This window comes from Hippichthys cyanospilos, chromosome 10 (assembly GCF_059441005.1).
Source record: "Hippichthys cyanospilos isolate Australia breed blue-spotted pipefish chromosome 10, RoL_Hcya_1.0, whole genome shotgun sequence".
NCBI lineage: Eukaryota > Metazoa > Chordata > Actinopteri > Syngnathiformes > Syngnathidae > Hippichthys > Hippichthys cyanospilos.
Genome location: NC_142378.1, coordinates 21,787,134 through 21,802,412, shown reverse-complemented (window position 1 = coordinate 21,802,412; position 15,279 = coordinate 21,787,134). Strand labels below are relative to the sequence as shown.

Below are 15,279 nucleotides of genomic sequence, written 5' to 3'. Positions count from 1 at the left end.
AAGGACACATATGATATGGCATTTAAAACTAGTATAGTAAAGCCTGTTCTTATTTTAGTCCTCAAAGTGGATACAAAGATACTGTAAGGCATACATGGTGAACTACTGTATCCAAAGGCGGAAAATTTGGGAATGTATGCTATTATTCGTTGTATTTGCTTGTATGCCTTTGACTAGAAACAATTCAGTGCCAAGTTCAAAATCAGTTAAAAATGAAATGCTGAATCAGTATGATTCTGTCAGTTGCACATTGCAGGCATTAACTTTGTTACACTTAGAGGAATTCTTTTCTACGTGTTCCTCATGTCAGTTCTGCTCACAAGTTTGAGGATAACCGGGATCGGACTTTTATCTGCTCTGTCTCTGGAAGACTCATGACAGAGTCATTCTTATGTCGTACCAAGTCCCCGACAGGCGTTCCCGAGGTAAATCCCACACCTGTCCCAAAGGCTTCCACTGAAAGCTTGTGGGGTAGCACAATCCTTAGTGAAATAGCACTGCAGACACCCGAATGGCCCGATGGGGTCTGATCTGGTCCAGTGGAAGTAGAGGAGACTCGTGTGGATTGGTGTGGACACTGGGCTCCTTGCATTCCCCCATGTGGCAGTGAGGGCTGGGAGATCGACAGAGCGCTGGTTTCCTGGCTAAGACCCCTCAGTGGCAAGGAATGCATGCTCTTATGCGTGCTGGTTTGGTGCACAGGGCTCGCCAAGTGTTGGTGAACCAAAGACAGTTGGGAGCCAGTGGTGGCACCAACCAGGATGCAGGAGCCGTAGGGTGATGATTGGGGGCTCTTAACAGGGGGGCTGGACATGACTGGAGCAGAGGCACCAGAACCAAGGAGCTGCGACGTTATTGGTGAACTGGGACTGGATACATTCTGCAACACGTGGAATCTTCTCACCATTCTGGGAGACTGCAATGTCCCATTCCCCACCGAGTCCACTTGCATGGGCAGACAAAGGCTCATGGCTACAGCCTGCTGCAAGGTGGCAATAGTGGAACTTTGGGATTGTTGAGAAGAACCCGGTGACGTAATAACACCAGTGTGCTGAAGCCGTGTTATGGACAAGGGCTGCGGTTGCGCTACATCCACCTGTTGAACCATCTTGCGATCGTATTTGACAATCTCTTGGATCATCTCGTTCTCGTGGTTGTTGAACACCCCCGTGTTGAGATCATGCTGAACTTTGTGCATCAGGAGGGAGTTCTTCTTGCCTATAATGACAAAAAAAAATACAGTAGTGTGGGTCTATAGTGCAGAACTATATTTACAAAATTGTTTTGGTCCAGGGAGCCCCTATAGACAGATATTTTTACAATAACCTCATGATTCTAACAGCAATTAAATATAATGTGATTGTGAGTTATTTAGTCTGAACTTTTCAATTTTAATATTCATGACACGTTTACAGTTTTTTTTGTAGTTACTGAAGACCTTTATTTGTAACTAATGGCCAACCATTTGGTCATCAAACTCTTTACGCTAATAAAGAAACTGTTGCCCAAAATTGCAAAATATACTTCACCTGCAAAAACAAATACATTCTCCTTAACTCCTCGAACCTTTGTAAAAATAGTGCCAGTATGAACCAGTTAACACAAGCCATCATGTTATGTTAGGTTCAAGCAACCTAGAACATTTAATAAGTAACAAAGCAAGGAGAAGACAATGAACTTTTTTCTTGCAAGGAGAGCAGACAGTAACCTTCACATTCTGAAAGCTCCTTCCAGTCTCTGAACAGATCCTTTCCGCTCCTCATTTATTCATTTGGATTGGCCCTCGGTCAAAAGTCATTGCTGCCCTGAAGGGTTGGGGGAGACATTTGGCAACTATGTAAACAATTGGTTTATGATGGTGAGGAATGCAGTCCATGCTGGTATCTTTGTCCTGAGTAACATCAAGTGCGGCTGGTCGGGTCACGGGCGTCTCTTTCTTGCAGCTCCTAATTTACCAATACACTGACTGCATAACAAACACGCTGATTGCATAACAAACATAGTGACTGATTGCATAATAAACATGGGATAACCTAGATGCATTTATTCTAACATTGACAAGCAAAAAATCATGGGAAAATAAAATCTGGCATTTGCTCTCTCTGGGAACCTTTCTATCTCACACATCAGCTCAGGCTCCTTCCCTGACAGAGAGGTGACATTCCATGTCCTTAGAGAAACCTTCTGCAGCCAGGGATCGGACCACCAAAGTCCCCACCTTCGGCTGCCACCCATTTTACAGGGCACTCGACCCTTATGGCACCTACCGCAGGTGGTAAGCCTATGGGAAGGGGCATCCACGTTACCATTTTGGACTGTGCTCAGCCAGCCACCAGGATTGAGCCAGTGAGCCCCACCTCCAGGCCTGGTTCCAGAAGGGGGCCCTGGTGACCCACAACCTGGCAAGGGAAAACGTGCTCCAAAATGTTTATACATCACTAAGGGTGTGGACAACTTAGCTCCTGGGATCTGTTTCCTAGGCTGTTTCATCATGTACCAAAAATAAGAAAGTATACAGCCCTAGTATCTGGTCACATGTAGCAACCTGTTCTGGTGAATTTCCATTTAAGATGAGGTACAAACAGAAATTCATCTGCATCAATTTCAAAGAAAAAAAGTTGTCAGTGAATGCCAGGTGTTTGAGAAAAAATGGACGCATAAATATAATTTTTTTTTAGTGTAGTCCAGTTCATGGCTGTATGTCTTATTTGCCAAGAAACCGTGGCAGTTTTAAAAGGATATAATAGTAGCACTCACTTGTCCACCAAGGCGTCTAACTATGCCAGCAACTATTCAACACAAGCCCAACACAAGCTACTGGTGACAGGTTGGTAGTTAGCGTGCAGGCTTAGCAAAACACCTTTAAACCACCAAACACGAAGACAAGTTATTTACTGCTATTCAAACTAGAGCAAGTAAGCCTTTCTCCTAAGAGTTTCTTCAAGAGTGCAAGGTAGAGACCCCAAGTATTTTATGTCCTGAGAGCAAGAACGAAAAAATAACTTATGCAGTTCAGTATTTAAGTAACTGACGAACACTTAACTAGCAAGCTAAACAATAAAGCGGCATTATTTTCATTATATTCTTTGGCACTGGACAAATGAAATGACTGATATAAAGGACACTGCTCATTTCGAGATAATGAAGGACTTTTTAGATATGGAATGCCTGAAAGGAAATTTACGGGTGTCACGTCGTGGCATGGCGAGTAGAATGCGAGTGTGCGGAGGGATGGACCAAGAGTGCAAGGAGCAAGGAAGCCAGGAGGGGATGTGCTCAAAAACACCGTTTTAATGAACAAAAGATGGCAGGAACAAAAACAAACAAAAACTGGGCAAAGTACAAAAGGAACGAGAAAACGCAAAACTAAACTTGCGGGGAAGGGCAATCGGTGAACCGGAGGGCACTGTGGACGAGGGAGTGAGAACGTGAGGGTGACCATAACAATAATCCGACGACTAACGGTGACAAGGCTGCAACTTAAATACACAAGGTTAACGCGAAACATCTGGGAGAGAGCAAGAGGCAGGGGACGCTGATTGGGTGACACGCAAGGGCAGGAACACACAGGCGACAGGTGGACAAAATCAAACTAATAGACAGGGAGGCGAGGCAGACGTGGGGAAGAAACTATGCAAACTAAATGGCTAAACAACCCCAAAACTCTACAACTAAACCCATAGCGGCACGAAACTCAGGCAGAACGTGACAACGGGGGGAGAACTTATTTAACAGCGTATCAATGGTCATACAGAGGAACAAGTTACCTTGGAGTACGCTCGTTAACGTTATCACAGATGGACAAATATTACAGGAAAAATGTTGGAATGCTCAAGAGTGATGCTCCTGCACTGCATAATTCACTAAGAAGCACTGTGTAAAACTGTGTTGCAGGCAACTTTATTTGAGTGAGGAGACTTCGCCATCACCAGTTTATTCTTTTTCTCAAAGATTCTAACATTGATCACATGAAGTTGCTATACCATTCTAATGCTCACTGGTTAAATTTAGGAAAAGTATGTCAACATGTCTGGGAGCTCAAACGGGAGATTATTTCATTTTTGGAGCTATTCGAAAATATTGACAATTTTCCAGGTCTGAATGACGCAGATTGGTTTTGAGTGTTATGAATGATAAACATCTCAAATCTGTTCTGAGAATTGCCACAACAGGATTACCTCTAGACTTAGCACTGGCTAAAAATGTTGATCAACAACACTGTTCTCAATCCAATGTATACAGAATGTTATTACATTAATACTTTAGCTATGTTTGTGTCTGATATGCACTGTAAATAAATGTTTTTTTTAACACACACACACACACACACACACACACATACATATATATATATATATATATATATATATATATATATATATATATATATATATATGTATTGTATCCTGTTGCTGTCTCGGCCCGGCTGTCAAATTTTAAAAGTAATCCAGCCCCTGAGTTAAAAGGTTTGCCCACACTTGCGTGGTGTTGGATAGGTAAAAATTGGTCTGGGTGTACAATGGAATCGAGTAATATACTCTTCAAAGGACACAAAAGGCTTATGCCGACAAAAAGCGACACGGTTGTAGAAAAAGTTGGCAGAATACTCCAGATACAACAGTTTTTGTAATTTTCTTGACACACAAACAAGAGGGCGAAGTTTGCATGGCTAGCCGACCCATTAAGCTCCTTGATGTGATTTAATAAATAATATTACTAATAAGTATTAATGAGTACAAGTACAAGTGAATAGTCAAACAAGAATAGTCAAAATCTTTTGTTCAGTCTGTGCTCAAGGGATGCTGTAATCAACTACTATGAAACTATTTTGAGGGCCAATTCAACTCTTGTTCAAATATGAATTGTAAGCCACAACAGTGTTTTCAAGACATTCATCTTTGTGTGTGTGTGTACTGTATGTGTGTGTGTAGGTGTGTGCACACACTTGTGTGTCAAATACAATCTAAAAGTAATATATGGAATGTAGTCAGCTACTCGGGGAAGTGAACGGAATAACATTGTATGGTATAATAATATTAAACATATGACAATGAAACTCTTGAATCTTGAATATAACATTTAGCTTTTAAGCCACAATCACAGGCATCCTTGCAAAAGTACACTATTCCCTGAATACGGACGACCTGCTCATTTTCACTGATGCAAAAGGAAATGAGATTGTGGACTCCAAAGGGTCAGGAGGTATGTCCACCACCTCAATGAGGCTTTATGGTTCAGAAAATGGCTGTATAGATAATTTGTCAAATCAGTGATCAACTATATGTCTAATTTTTTGACGTAGCAAGTATTCTCTTGAGCTGCAGATGTGTTTACACGTTACAAAGGAGGAACAATGCATATTTAATAAACATTTAAACAAAACAAAAAAAAATGTAAATATAACAGATTATAGCCCTGAGCTAATTTACATCTGCAGACCTCCTGGCAGGTAGTTGTACATAGAAGACTTAAAACACAAGAAACATACAGATACAACAGTCAGTACAGAGACAGTATTCAGGAGACAAGGAGAACAACAAACACTAGACCAGGAAAATGCGGAACATACAGTAGAGATCCAAATTTCCATCACAGACACTTTAAAGAAAACATAGGCCACACTCCATTTACTCAACTATTATTGCACGCATATATTACACTTATTCATGTTGCACCTATTCTCATAGCACATATTTCTATTGCACCTATTCCCATTGCATTAATTTAAATTGTATCACCCCTATTGCACCATCCCTAATTAAACATTTACAAACGCCATATTGCACTAATCCCACCAGTCAAAAGTCAAACATGTTTTAGGGCTCAGGTAGAAACCATTGACTCAGCTTGTGAATGTAACGAAAAAACACTCTGAGTACATGATAACAACAGCCCGATGATCCAGAGCACAATACGGATTTGGAAACAAATAGGAAAATACTTCTAAATCAGAACCTTGTCATTGTGTACGGCTATTTCATGCAACCCGTCTTTCTTTCCCTATTCCCTCTTGTGATGTAATTTCTCTGAGTACATGATGTCATTTTCAGTCAATAGCAAATGGGAAAATATGTTTTTAATTGTATTTAAATTGGTTCATGAAACATAAGAGTAATTTTTGCATCTTAACTCTCACTTCTATGGACGAGAATTCTCGTCTTTTAAAATAGTAATAACAATCATGATAAAATCCTAAACTGACAACCTTAACTAATGCTTACCTAATAAAAGTCAACAAAAAGTCAAACAAAAGTCAAACCTTTGCAGGTTATAGAATTAACTGGTGTAAGAGTGAATTATTTCCCATTAAATTGGACGATTGGATGTGGCTTGTATCTCTCCTGTTCAAATTGGCTTTGGATAAGATATCATACTTAGGCATTGTGGTGACAAGGAAATATAGCTCCTTTGCGAACGCAAATTTTCTCCCTCTCATAGAGAGACTGAGAAGTAATATTCAATTCTGGAGTACATTGCCACTATCATTGGTAGGGAGGGTGAACACCATAGGCATGGTCTTTTTCCCGCAATACTTAAACATAGTCCAGAACATACCAGTCTTTTTACCAAAATTCTTTTTTAAAAGCATAGATGCCATTGTCATGTCGTTCCAATGAAACTACAAATCACACAGAATAATAGAACATCTTTGCAAGTGCAAATGTATTGGTAGCCTGGCACTACCGAACCTCATACACTACTATTGAGCACTATATGTACTTAAGCTTTCCTGCTGGACGAGACAACACTGCTTCCTTCAGGCCTAAAGATGGAGAGGGAGCAACGCCACCCCTATTCTACGGGGACAGGGATACTCCCACCTGTCTGACAGCCGCACTCTATTACAACAGCCCAGTGATCCAGAGCATAATACGGATTTGGAAACAAATAAGAAAATACTTCAAGCTCAGAACATTGTCATTGTCTACGCCTATTTAATGCAACCCGTCTTTCTTTCCCTCAATTTATGGAAAGAATTGGGAATCAGTAAATTGAAACACTTGCACTTGGAGGGTACCTTTATGTCGTTTAAGCAATTGTAGGAGAAATTCAGACTGCCGAGGAAACGCTTTTTCAGGTATCTTCAGTTCTGAAATTATGTCCGGTTTCCAAACACATTTTTTTTTCTTTTCGATAGATTACTACAAGGGGTCTCCCAACCCTTTACTGAAAAAAATCAAAGAAAATTTGGAATCCCCAGATCAAGGAAACCTGGGAGGAGGCTTTGCATAGTGTGAGCAGACCATCTGTTAATGCTTGTCATTGTCTGATCGTATACTATATATATATATATATATATATATATATATATATATATATATATATATATATATATATATATATATATATACATATACAGTCGAACCTCTACATAGTGAACTTCAAGGGTCCGAGGAGAGAAGTTCACTATGAAGAGAGATTCACTTTATAGAGGTTTTCCTAAAATGTTCAGAATTCATTGATGAAATATGTGAATAATTTTTTAATAAATATGTAAATAATTTTATATACGTTTTTTTAAAAATAAATATGTAAATAAATGTACATTAAACAACTTAAGTTGTTTAAACACTAAAATCTAATGCGGTAAAACTAATGTAAAAACATTTTACATTGAACAAATATCTTTATTATTATTCCACAAGTCGCATTATCTCTTCTCTCTTCTTCAGAATGCCACATATCGCAGCAGGCGAAGCATCGTACTCCTTTGCAATGGCATTCTGCTTCACTCCACTCGCACACTTCCGAATTATGTCGCACTTCTCCAACGACAAAGGCTTTCGCTTCCGACTTATAGATCTAGCATCCATACTTTTCACGGCAGATTCCGACATCTTAGAATTTTCGGAGGGATGACCAGCGGAGAAACGCATGCGCAGTGGACGGCGGATTAAGTGAAAATGCAAGAGAAAGTCGCGGCGCGCGAGAGCGGCTAGGCAGGGAGGAAATCCCGACAGTGCGCCCAATTTTACAACTTCACAATTTTCGATAAGTTCAGATATTCACAATATAGAGGTAGATGCTGTCAAGGGACTGACTAATAGCATCACTATGAAGAGATTATTCACTATGTGGAGTTTCACTATGAGGAGGTTTTACATACACGTCAAATATAGCTGTTTTGCAAGGGACCGTAAAGATTCGTTCACTATGAAGAGAGATTCACTTTGTAGAGGTTCACTATATAGAGGTTCGACTGTATATATATATATATATATATATATATATATATATATATATATATATATATATATTTATACATATATATATATATATATATATATATATATATATATATATATATATACATACAAACAATCACACACGCGCACACACATAGGCTACATCACTCAAGGGAAAAGATTCACATTTTTGTCTGACTGCTCTCCCATATGCGAAAAATGCATGATAGAAAATGGAATTTTACTGCACAGTTTTGCTCTCTGGATTTACATTTTATCATTCGTATCAGGGGTCCTGGACATCCAGATTGCTCCAAATCCAGTACTGGTCATTTTTGAGACTTCAAATGAGGCAAAGAGCCTAAGGCCTTCTCAGAAATGCTTATTATCATATGCATTGATCATTGCAAAGAAACTTACATTGCAGCAATGGATTGGTAAAGATGCACCAGCATTGCAAAAGTGGCTCGCTGAGCTCACCAACACGCTTCACGTTGAGAAAATTAGATGTGCAATTAAGGATAACCTGGCCGAGTTTGGACAAATTTGTCATCCATTGCTCTCATACTGTATCTCAGGGATGTTTAATAGCAGGTGCGGTCGGTCGGGATGTGAGATCAGGGTTAGGGATGGGAGCCGAAGGTTAACTCAGTTTTATGTAAGTCTGTCATTGTTGTAGTTGGTTTTGTGTCTTTTTTTATTTTATTTATTCATACACATAAACACACACACACACACACACATGCACACACAAACATATTGTTGGTCATTAAGAACACATTTATTTTTAAGTTTTTGAAATTACAATCATTTATTCTTTTTTAGTGAAAAACAGTCTACATCTTACACACTGTCCCGTTAATGTGGAACAACTGTTGCGTGTTTACCACATTGTCTAATAAAACTGAAACATCAAGGTACTTCTCTGCAAAACACTGTCCTGATGAAAGTTTGTCCTCCTCATTTAAGAATGGGTCAGTTCCTCGTAGACTCTGCCAACATGTGATGAGCCAACATCCTATTAGTACATGTCTGCTGCTTTCATGCAAGGACAGCTCTTGTAGTGCCAATTTTACACAGCTCAGCGTAAGATTTGATGTTTGAATATTTTTGTTTTGGCCATTGAACCCCATGCTGCTATCAGATCAGATCAATTCACAACAGGAATAACCAGAAAAGAATAGAACACAGGGTCTTGTTGTACACTGATAATTTACTTCTTTACTTGTCCAATGTCCAGACCTTGATTCCAGGTGTTCTTGATTTTGTACTACGATTTGGCAGATTTTCACACTACAAGTTAAATCTCCACAAAAGTGAGTTAAAGATACTGACAATTGGAGACATCAGCTCCCCTTTCAAAAGGAATATAAGCAACTTTTGTTACCTGGAAAGATCCGTAACTAAACACTGTGAAGCGCTCCAGATGCAAAATTTTGAGATTTTAGGATGAAGACCGACCTAACTAATTGGTCCTCATTGCTCGTTTTGCAGGCAGCACAGGTTAACATAATAAAGATTACTGTGTTGCCCAGGTATTTATAACTGTTTCACTCTTTGCCTATTTTAATCCTAGCCTCATATTTTTAAAAACTGGATTCAATTATATCATCTTATACATGTAGCAACAAACAGCCACAAGGTATCACAAACAGAGAGAGGACCCAAGAGCACACACAAACAGGTAGGCGCTGTCACGTTATCTTTATTGCTTGCCAGGGAATTGCTTACTACCAGGGTCCTACACATCCTACACACCAATAGTGGGTGGTCGGAGCCAAGGGTGCCTGGGCACGAACAGGAGTGTGTCTTCCACAAGCAGGCAGGTGGTCTGAGGCAAGCTAGGTTTGTGCATGAGGAGACGAGGTAGGACGGCAGGCAATCGGATGGTCGGGGGCAAACGAGGTCGGTACAAGGGCAGACAGGAGTGGGCAACAGGCAGGCGGAAGGTCAGAGACAGGCAGGATAGAGTGCGGGAAAGCTTGGCATTAAGAAACAAGACAAGATCTGGAAAGTTCAGTGCGTGGGAGACTGGGTTATATGCAGAGCAAGTAATGGGTAGCAGCTGTTTGTATTTGGTGCTGATTGGGAGGAGAGAGATGAGCAGGTGTGGTGAGACAAAATTGAGGTGACTGGACTGGTTGACTGTGACACATGGAGTTCTTGCAGAGGGCTAAAAGTAGATGTGGTATGTTCTTCATAATTTTCGCTTTTATTACTGGGCTTCCAATCCTTAAAATGCATGGCGTATTGGTCACATCTTTCCAGTGTACTCAGGGTTTAAATCGCCCTAGATCCTATTGATTTTTGGAGTTTTGGCAGAGGAGATCCAGCTGTCAATTGGACGCCGCAGGGTCATCGTTTTACCACGCTCTTGGCAAGGCGTTTGATTCTGTTGAGGTGGAGGGAGCCTGCCCTGCCCACAATCTCTCATTGAATAAAGGGTGCAAATGAACATCAAACTTGAGAAAATTAGATACGTACATTATGATGTTGATTTTATTATTTGTTTTATTATATTGTTAACTTGTGGAGATGCTTTTCTTTCCTTGTAAGTCCCCCGGAAATATAAATGAATGAGGGAATAGAGGTGTGATATCTGAGTGTCGTCACACCTTTCAAATGAAGAAAAAAAAAGCCATGTGTGAATACATTTTCACTCTGTCTTTATCACACATCTTCATTATTCATCACAGGCGCCAGTTTGTGTTGAAATTTCTTATGCTTCCTTTCCTCTCATGAATGATGTCAAGGCTTTATAAAGACACTACTTGTGTTTTCATCTCATCAGGAAAACAAGATTCTTAGATAAGCTATTTTTAAGATGCTTTTCATTAAAAATATGATTGTCTGAAATTGCGAGAGAGCAAGCTATTAATTACATAGCAATAGTATATTCGAGGTGGTTTGCATTTTCCAACCATTTCAAAGCCTCAGAGACAATGCAATCATTCAATAAAATGGACTCACCAATCCTGTCCAGCCTGTCGATGGCGACCGTTTCGAAGGCACGCCTCATCATGGGATACTCCTCCAGAACCTCATTGAAGTTGTCCACAGAGAGCGAGTACAGGCGGCAATACGTGTCGGACCGTACGCTGGCCGTCCGCCGACCACGAGTCAGCAGACAGATCTCTGGAGATGAAAAGGAAAAAAAATGTACACGAGCACTTTTTTTTTTAATTAAATCACCTCAAGCCTAAGTGTAATCGCTAGTGCAATGGAAGTATAATTATAAATAAATATGGCAGCAGCAAGTCTGTGCAAATTTTGCAAATGCATGAGCAAAGTGTTGAGGGAGGGGGTGGGGGGGGGGGGGGGGGGGGGGTTCGAATGACCTAAACTTCGTCTGCCAGCAAGGTGTATCTTCTGGCTGGGGCTGAATGTGAGAGAGAGGAGTGGAGAGAGAGAGAGAGTTCGCCGCTGATGGTCCTGGCACCCTCGAAGCCGACATGCGATTGCAGGCTTTGATAACGCTTGGGGTGCAGCGGACGAACGCACCTATTTATATGCAATCGGCATCCCCCTACCTTGCAGCCAGACAACAGCAGGGTTTGAAAGTATTTGATTTGGACCATGCCCAATGAAATACAGATTTGATCAATTTTCATCATTACCAAATTTAACCTCTTGTGCAAGCAATGTCTGTTAAGTTGAAAACTATGTCCGGGGTGGGCCACGACCCCTTCCATTCTGTCATGTCATAATTTTTGGGCAGATGGAAGGGGTTTTTTGTCACTTTGGGAACCACTGTTTTCATAGTTTTGAGTGTCCTATCACAGTGTGATTGTTGTATTGTCCCTTGCCTCAGCAGTTTTGTTCTCAGGATCGTGCACAAGGACCCGTTTGGGCAATTACATCTTGTGTCGCTCAATCCTGACCCGATAGTTGTGGAGACGGCTGGCTGTCCTCCTGGCTTTGGCAGTGTTGCCATATAGATACATCCTTTTGGTGTGTGATCTCTAGTAATTAGAGGTCAATTGGGGGATTAAAGAAATGTGTATTTTTTGTTTTTAAATGCAGTGTATCAGTAAAATAGTGTGATCATGAAATTGTACTATTGTAATGGGGATTGACTTGACTGGGTCAGTATAAGAAACAGGAATGACTTGGCCCTGAAGACCTTGAGACCCGATGCCACCAAGAAAAGAAACAAAAGGTTTCCTCCAACATCCCAGTGTGAACTGAAGGAGATAATATTCAAGATTTATGGTGCACTGATTTCCCCCTCTTCAAAAGAATGGTTGGCGAATGAAAGACTTTCATATACACCATGCCCACGCACGCCACCACACATGCACGCACGCACACGCACGCACGCACACACACATGCACACACGCACACACACACACACACACACACGCACACACACACACACACACACACACACAACTGCATTCCACAGTCGGACTATATGCCCCAAAACTGTATAAGAACTGAATGTGGAAGGTGTAAGGTGGCCATTTTCTGCTCCGACCCGTGGTAGGACTGGCCCGAGGCCTCGTGTACTTTCCCACACTCTGTCTGGATTAAATCAATTGTTTCACTATGTTGTGGTATGGGTGAGCTTTCAACAAAAACAAAAACGCTAGGAATTAGTTTGACGCGAGAAGTTTTTCTAGGTTCCTATAAGAAAAAAAAAAAAATTAAAATTTGAAAAGTGGGGCCACTACTTCAAGGTTTTCACTTCTCGCGGGGTATTAAGGTCCCTGTTAATTGCGAAAAACGAGGGATCACTGTATTTACATTTGTTTCTGGTTTGAATGTTATAAACTTGAGTAGGGGAAGGAAGAGGCTTCTCAGATGTAAGGTAAACGTGTGAGTTCTAATTCTGTTGTCTTCCTACTAAATAGCAGAACACGACAGGACCAGTGCATAGTCAAGATTTCTCTTTATTCTTTTTGTTTCCAATTCAATCTATGTCGCTCTCCCTTTAATTGACGTCACTCGCTCCGACGCACCTCTCTTTTGCACACGTCACTCAAATGCATTATGAACACATCCATTCAAAACAGAAATAGAAGACATAGAATAGAAGAAATAGAATAATTTGTACGTGGAAGTAGCACTAGGTTGTTAAAATGTGCATTTTTTCTCACAAGTAACATGCTACGATCCATCCATTCATCCATCTTGTACCGCTGTCTTCCGGGGTTGGGTCGCGGGGGCAGCAGCTTGAGCAAGGAAGCCCAGACTTCCCTCTCCACTTCATCCAGCTCTTCTGGAAGGATCCCCAGGCGCTCCCAGGCCAGCCGAGAGACATTGTCCCTCCAGTGTGTCCTGGGTCGTCCCCGGGGCCTTCCTTCCAGTGGGGCATGCCCGAAACACCTCACTGGAGAGGCGTCCGGAGGGCATCCTAACCAGATGCCCGAACCACTTCAGCTGGCTCCTCTCAACGCGGAGGAGCAGCGGCTCGACGCTGAGCCCCTCCAGGATGACCGAGCTTCTCACCCTATCTCTAAGGGAGAGCCTGGACACCCTGGGGAGGAAACTCATTTCGGCCGCTTGTATCCGGGATCTTGTTCTTTCGGTCACGACCCACAGCTCGTGGCCATAGGTGAGGGCAGGAACGTAGGCTCAGCTCTTTCTTCACCATGACAGACCGGTGCAGAGTCTGCATGACAGCAGACGCCGCACCGATCTGTCTGTCGATCTCACATTCCATCCTACCTTCACTTGTAAACAAGAACCCGAGATGCTTGAACTAACACTTGGGGCAGGACCTCATCCCCGACCCGGAGAGGGCCTTCCACCCTTTTTCGACTGAGGACCATGGTCTCAGATTTGGAGGTGCTGATCTTCATTCCAGCTGCTTCACACTCGGCTGCGAACCGCTCCAGTGAGAGTTGGAGGTCATGGCCTGAAGAAGCCAACAACACCACATCATCCGCAAAAAGCAAAGAAGCAATGCTGAGGCTCCCAAACCGGACCCCCTCAACGCTTCGGCTGCGCCTAGAAATTTGTCCATAAAGGTAATGAACAGAATCGGTGACTGTAAGATAAACTGGCTGATTTTATAGTGCAACAGCTTTGCTTCATGTATTCTAATGGCTACTTTTCCGGCTGATTCATTAGTGCAACAGCTTTGCTTCATGTACTGTAACTGTTACTTTTTCAGACACCACAGCGCCACCTTATCTCATATGTGTGTGTGTGTTAAAAACAATGTTAAGGTCAAGGCCTGAATCGCAAGTTATCTACAAGTTCTGCCACGGTGTACAATACTCATGTTGTGTGACGGTTGGAATGTGAGACCCCTACACCTCAGTAACAGTTTTTAATAAAAAGACTGCAGTCCCAAAGCTCAGAGAGAAAGAGAGAGAGAGAGACTTTGCAACGAGGCTGACATGGTCACGCTCTCCTTCGAGCTCTCCCCACTGCAGTGGTAAAACTTAATCTCTGACTCCTGTGTTGTTATTTACACCTCTCCTTGGGTCATTTGTGGGGTATCGAGCCCACTTCAAACCCAACAGTGACAAAGGGCAGCCTTGGCGAAGTCCAACCCAATTGCAATCAAATTGTGCAGACATGTCATACTTTTCAGAGCAGTCTTGATATTTGCTTATAATTGTGCACTACTATATGTAATTACAGCCTAATTGATATAATTGTAGGTATTCTCTTTTCACTTGACAGAAAAGACTCTTCAGAGAACTCGTAGAATGACCCTTTCTTGTCATTTTTTTCCACTTGCCAGCATGGCATTTTCTGCACATTAGCTGGACAAACGTTGTTTACTCGTTTGGGCAAGTACACTACAGTGTAGTCAGGCAAAACTGTGCACTTCCATTGCAGCACCTACCTCCAAAGTAGGATCCATCGACCAGTTTCATGCCCAAGCTGCCTTTGGTGAGCACGGTGACTACGCCATGCTGAATAAAATACATTTTCTTGCCAATGGTACCCTCGCGCACCACATAGTCGGCCGGTTGGAAGACCTCGAAGCGCAGCTTTGTCAGCATGGCTGTCACAAAGTTGGGGTCGGCGTTGGCGAATAGCGGCATGGATGCCACCAGCTTGCGACAGTTAAAGTTGACGATTTCCTGAGTGAGATATGGACCTTCTGTTAATCAGACGTGGACAGAATTTGTA

The 15,279-nt window shown here is 41.9% G+C and overlaps 1 protein-coding gene across 1 annotated transcript in view; it reads right to left on the bottom strand.

Moving 5' to 3' along the window:
- Positions 1 to 316: 316 nt before the first annotated feature.
- Positions 317 to 15,279, bottom strand: part of hcn2b (hyperpolarization activated cyclic nucleotide-gated potassium channel 2b) — a 58,637-nt gene continuing 43,674 nt past the window's right edge. Inside the window, exons 6-8 of the mRNA XM_088426057.1 lie at positions 14,990 to 15,230; positions 11,157 to 11,321; positions 317 to 1,218 (exon numbers count right to left, since the gene is read on the bottom strand). Of these exons, the coding sequence (XP_088282183.1) occupies positions 317 to 1,218; positions 11,157 to 11,321; positions 14,990 to 15,230 (1,308 nt within the window). The remainder of the gene's footprint in view (positions 1,219 to 11,156; positions 11,322 to 14,989; positions 15,231 to 15,279) is intronic.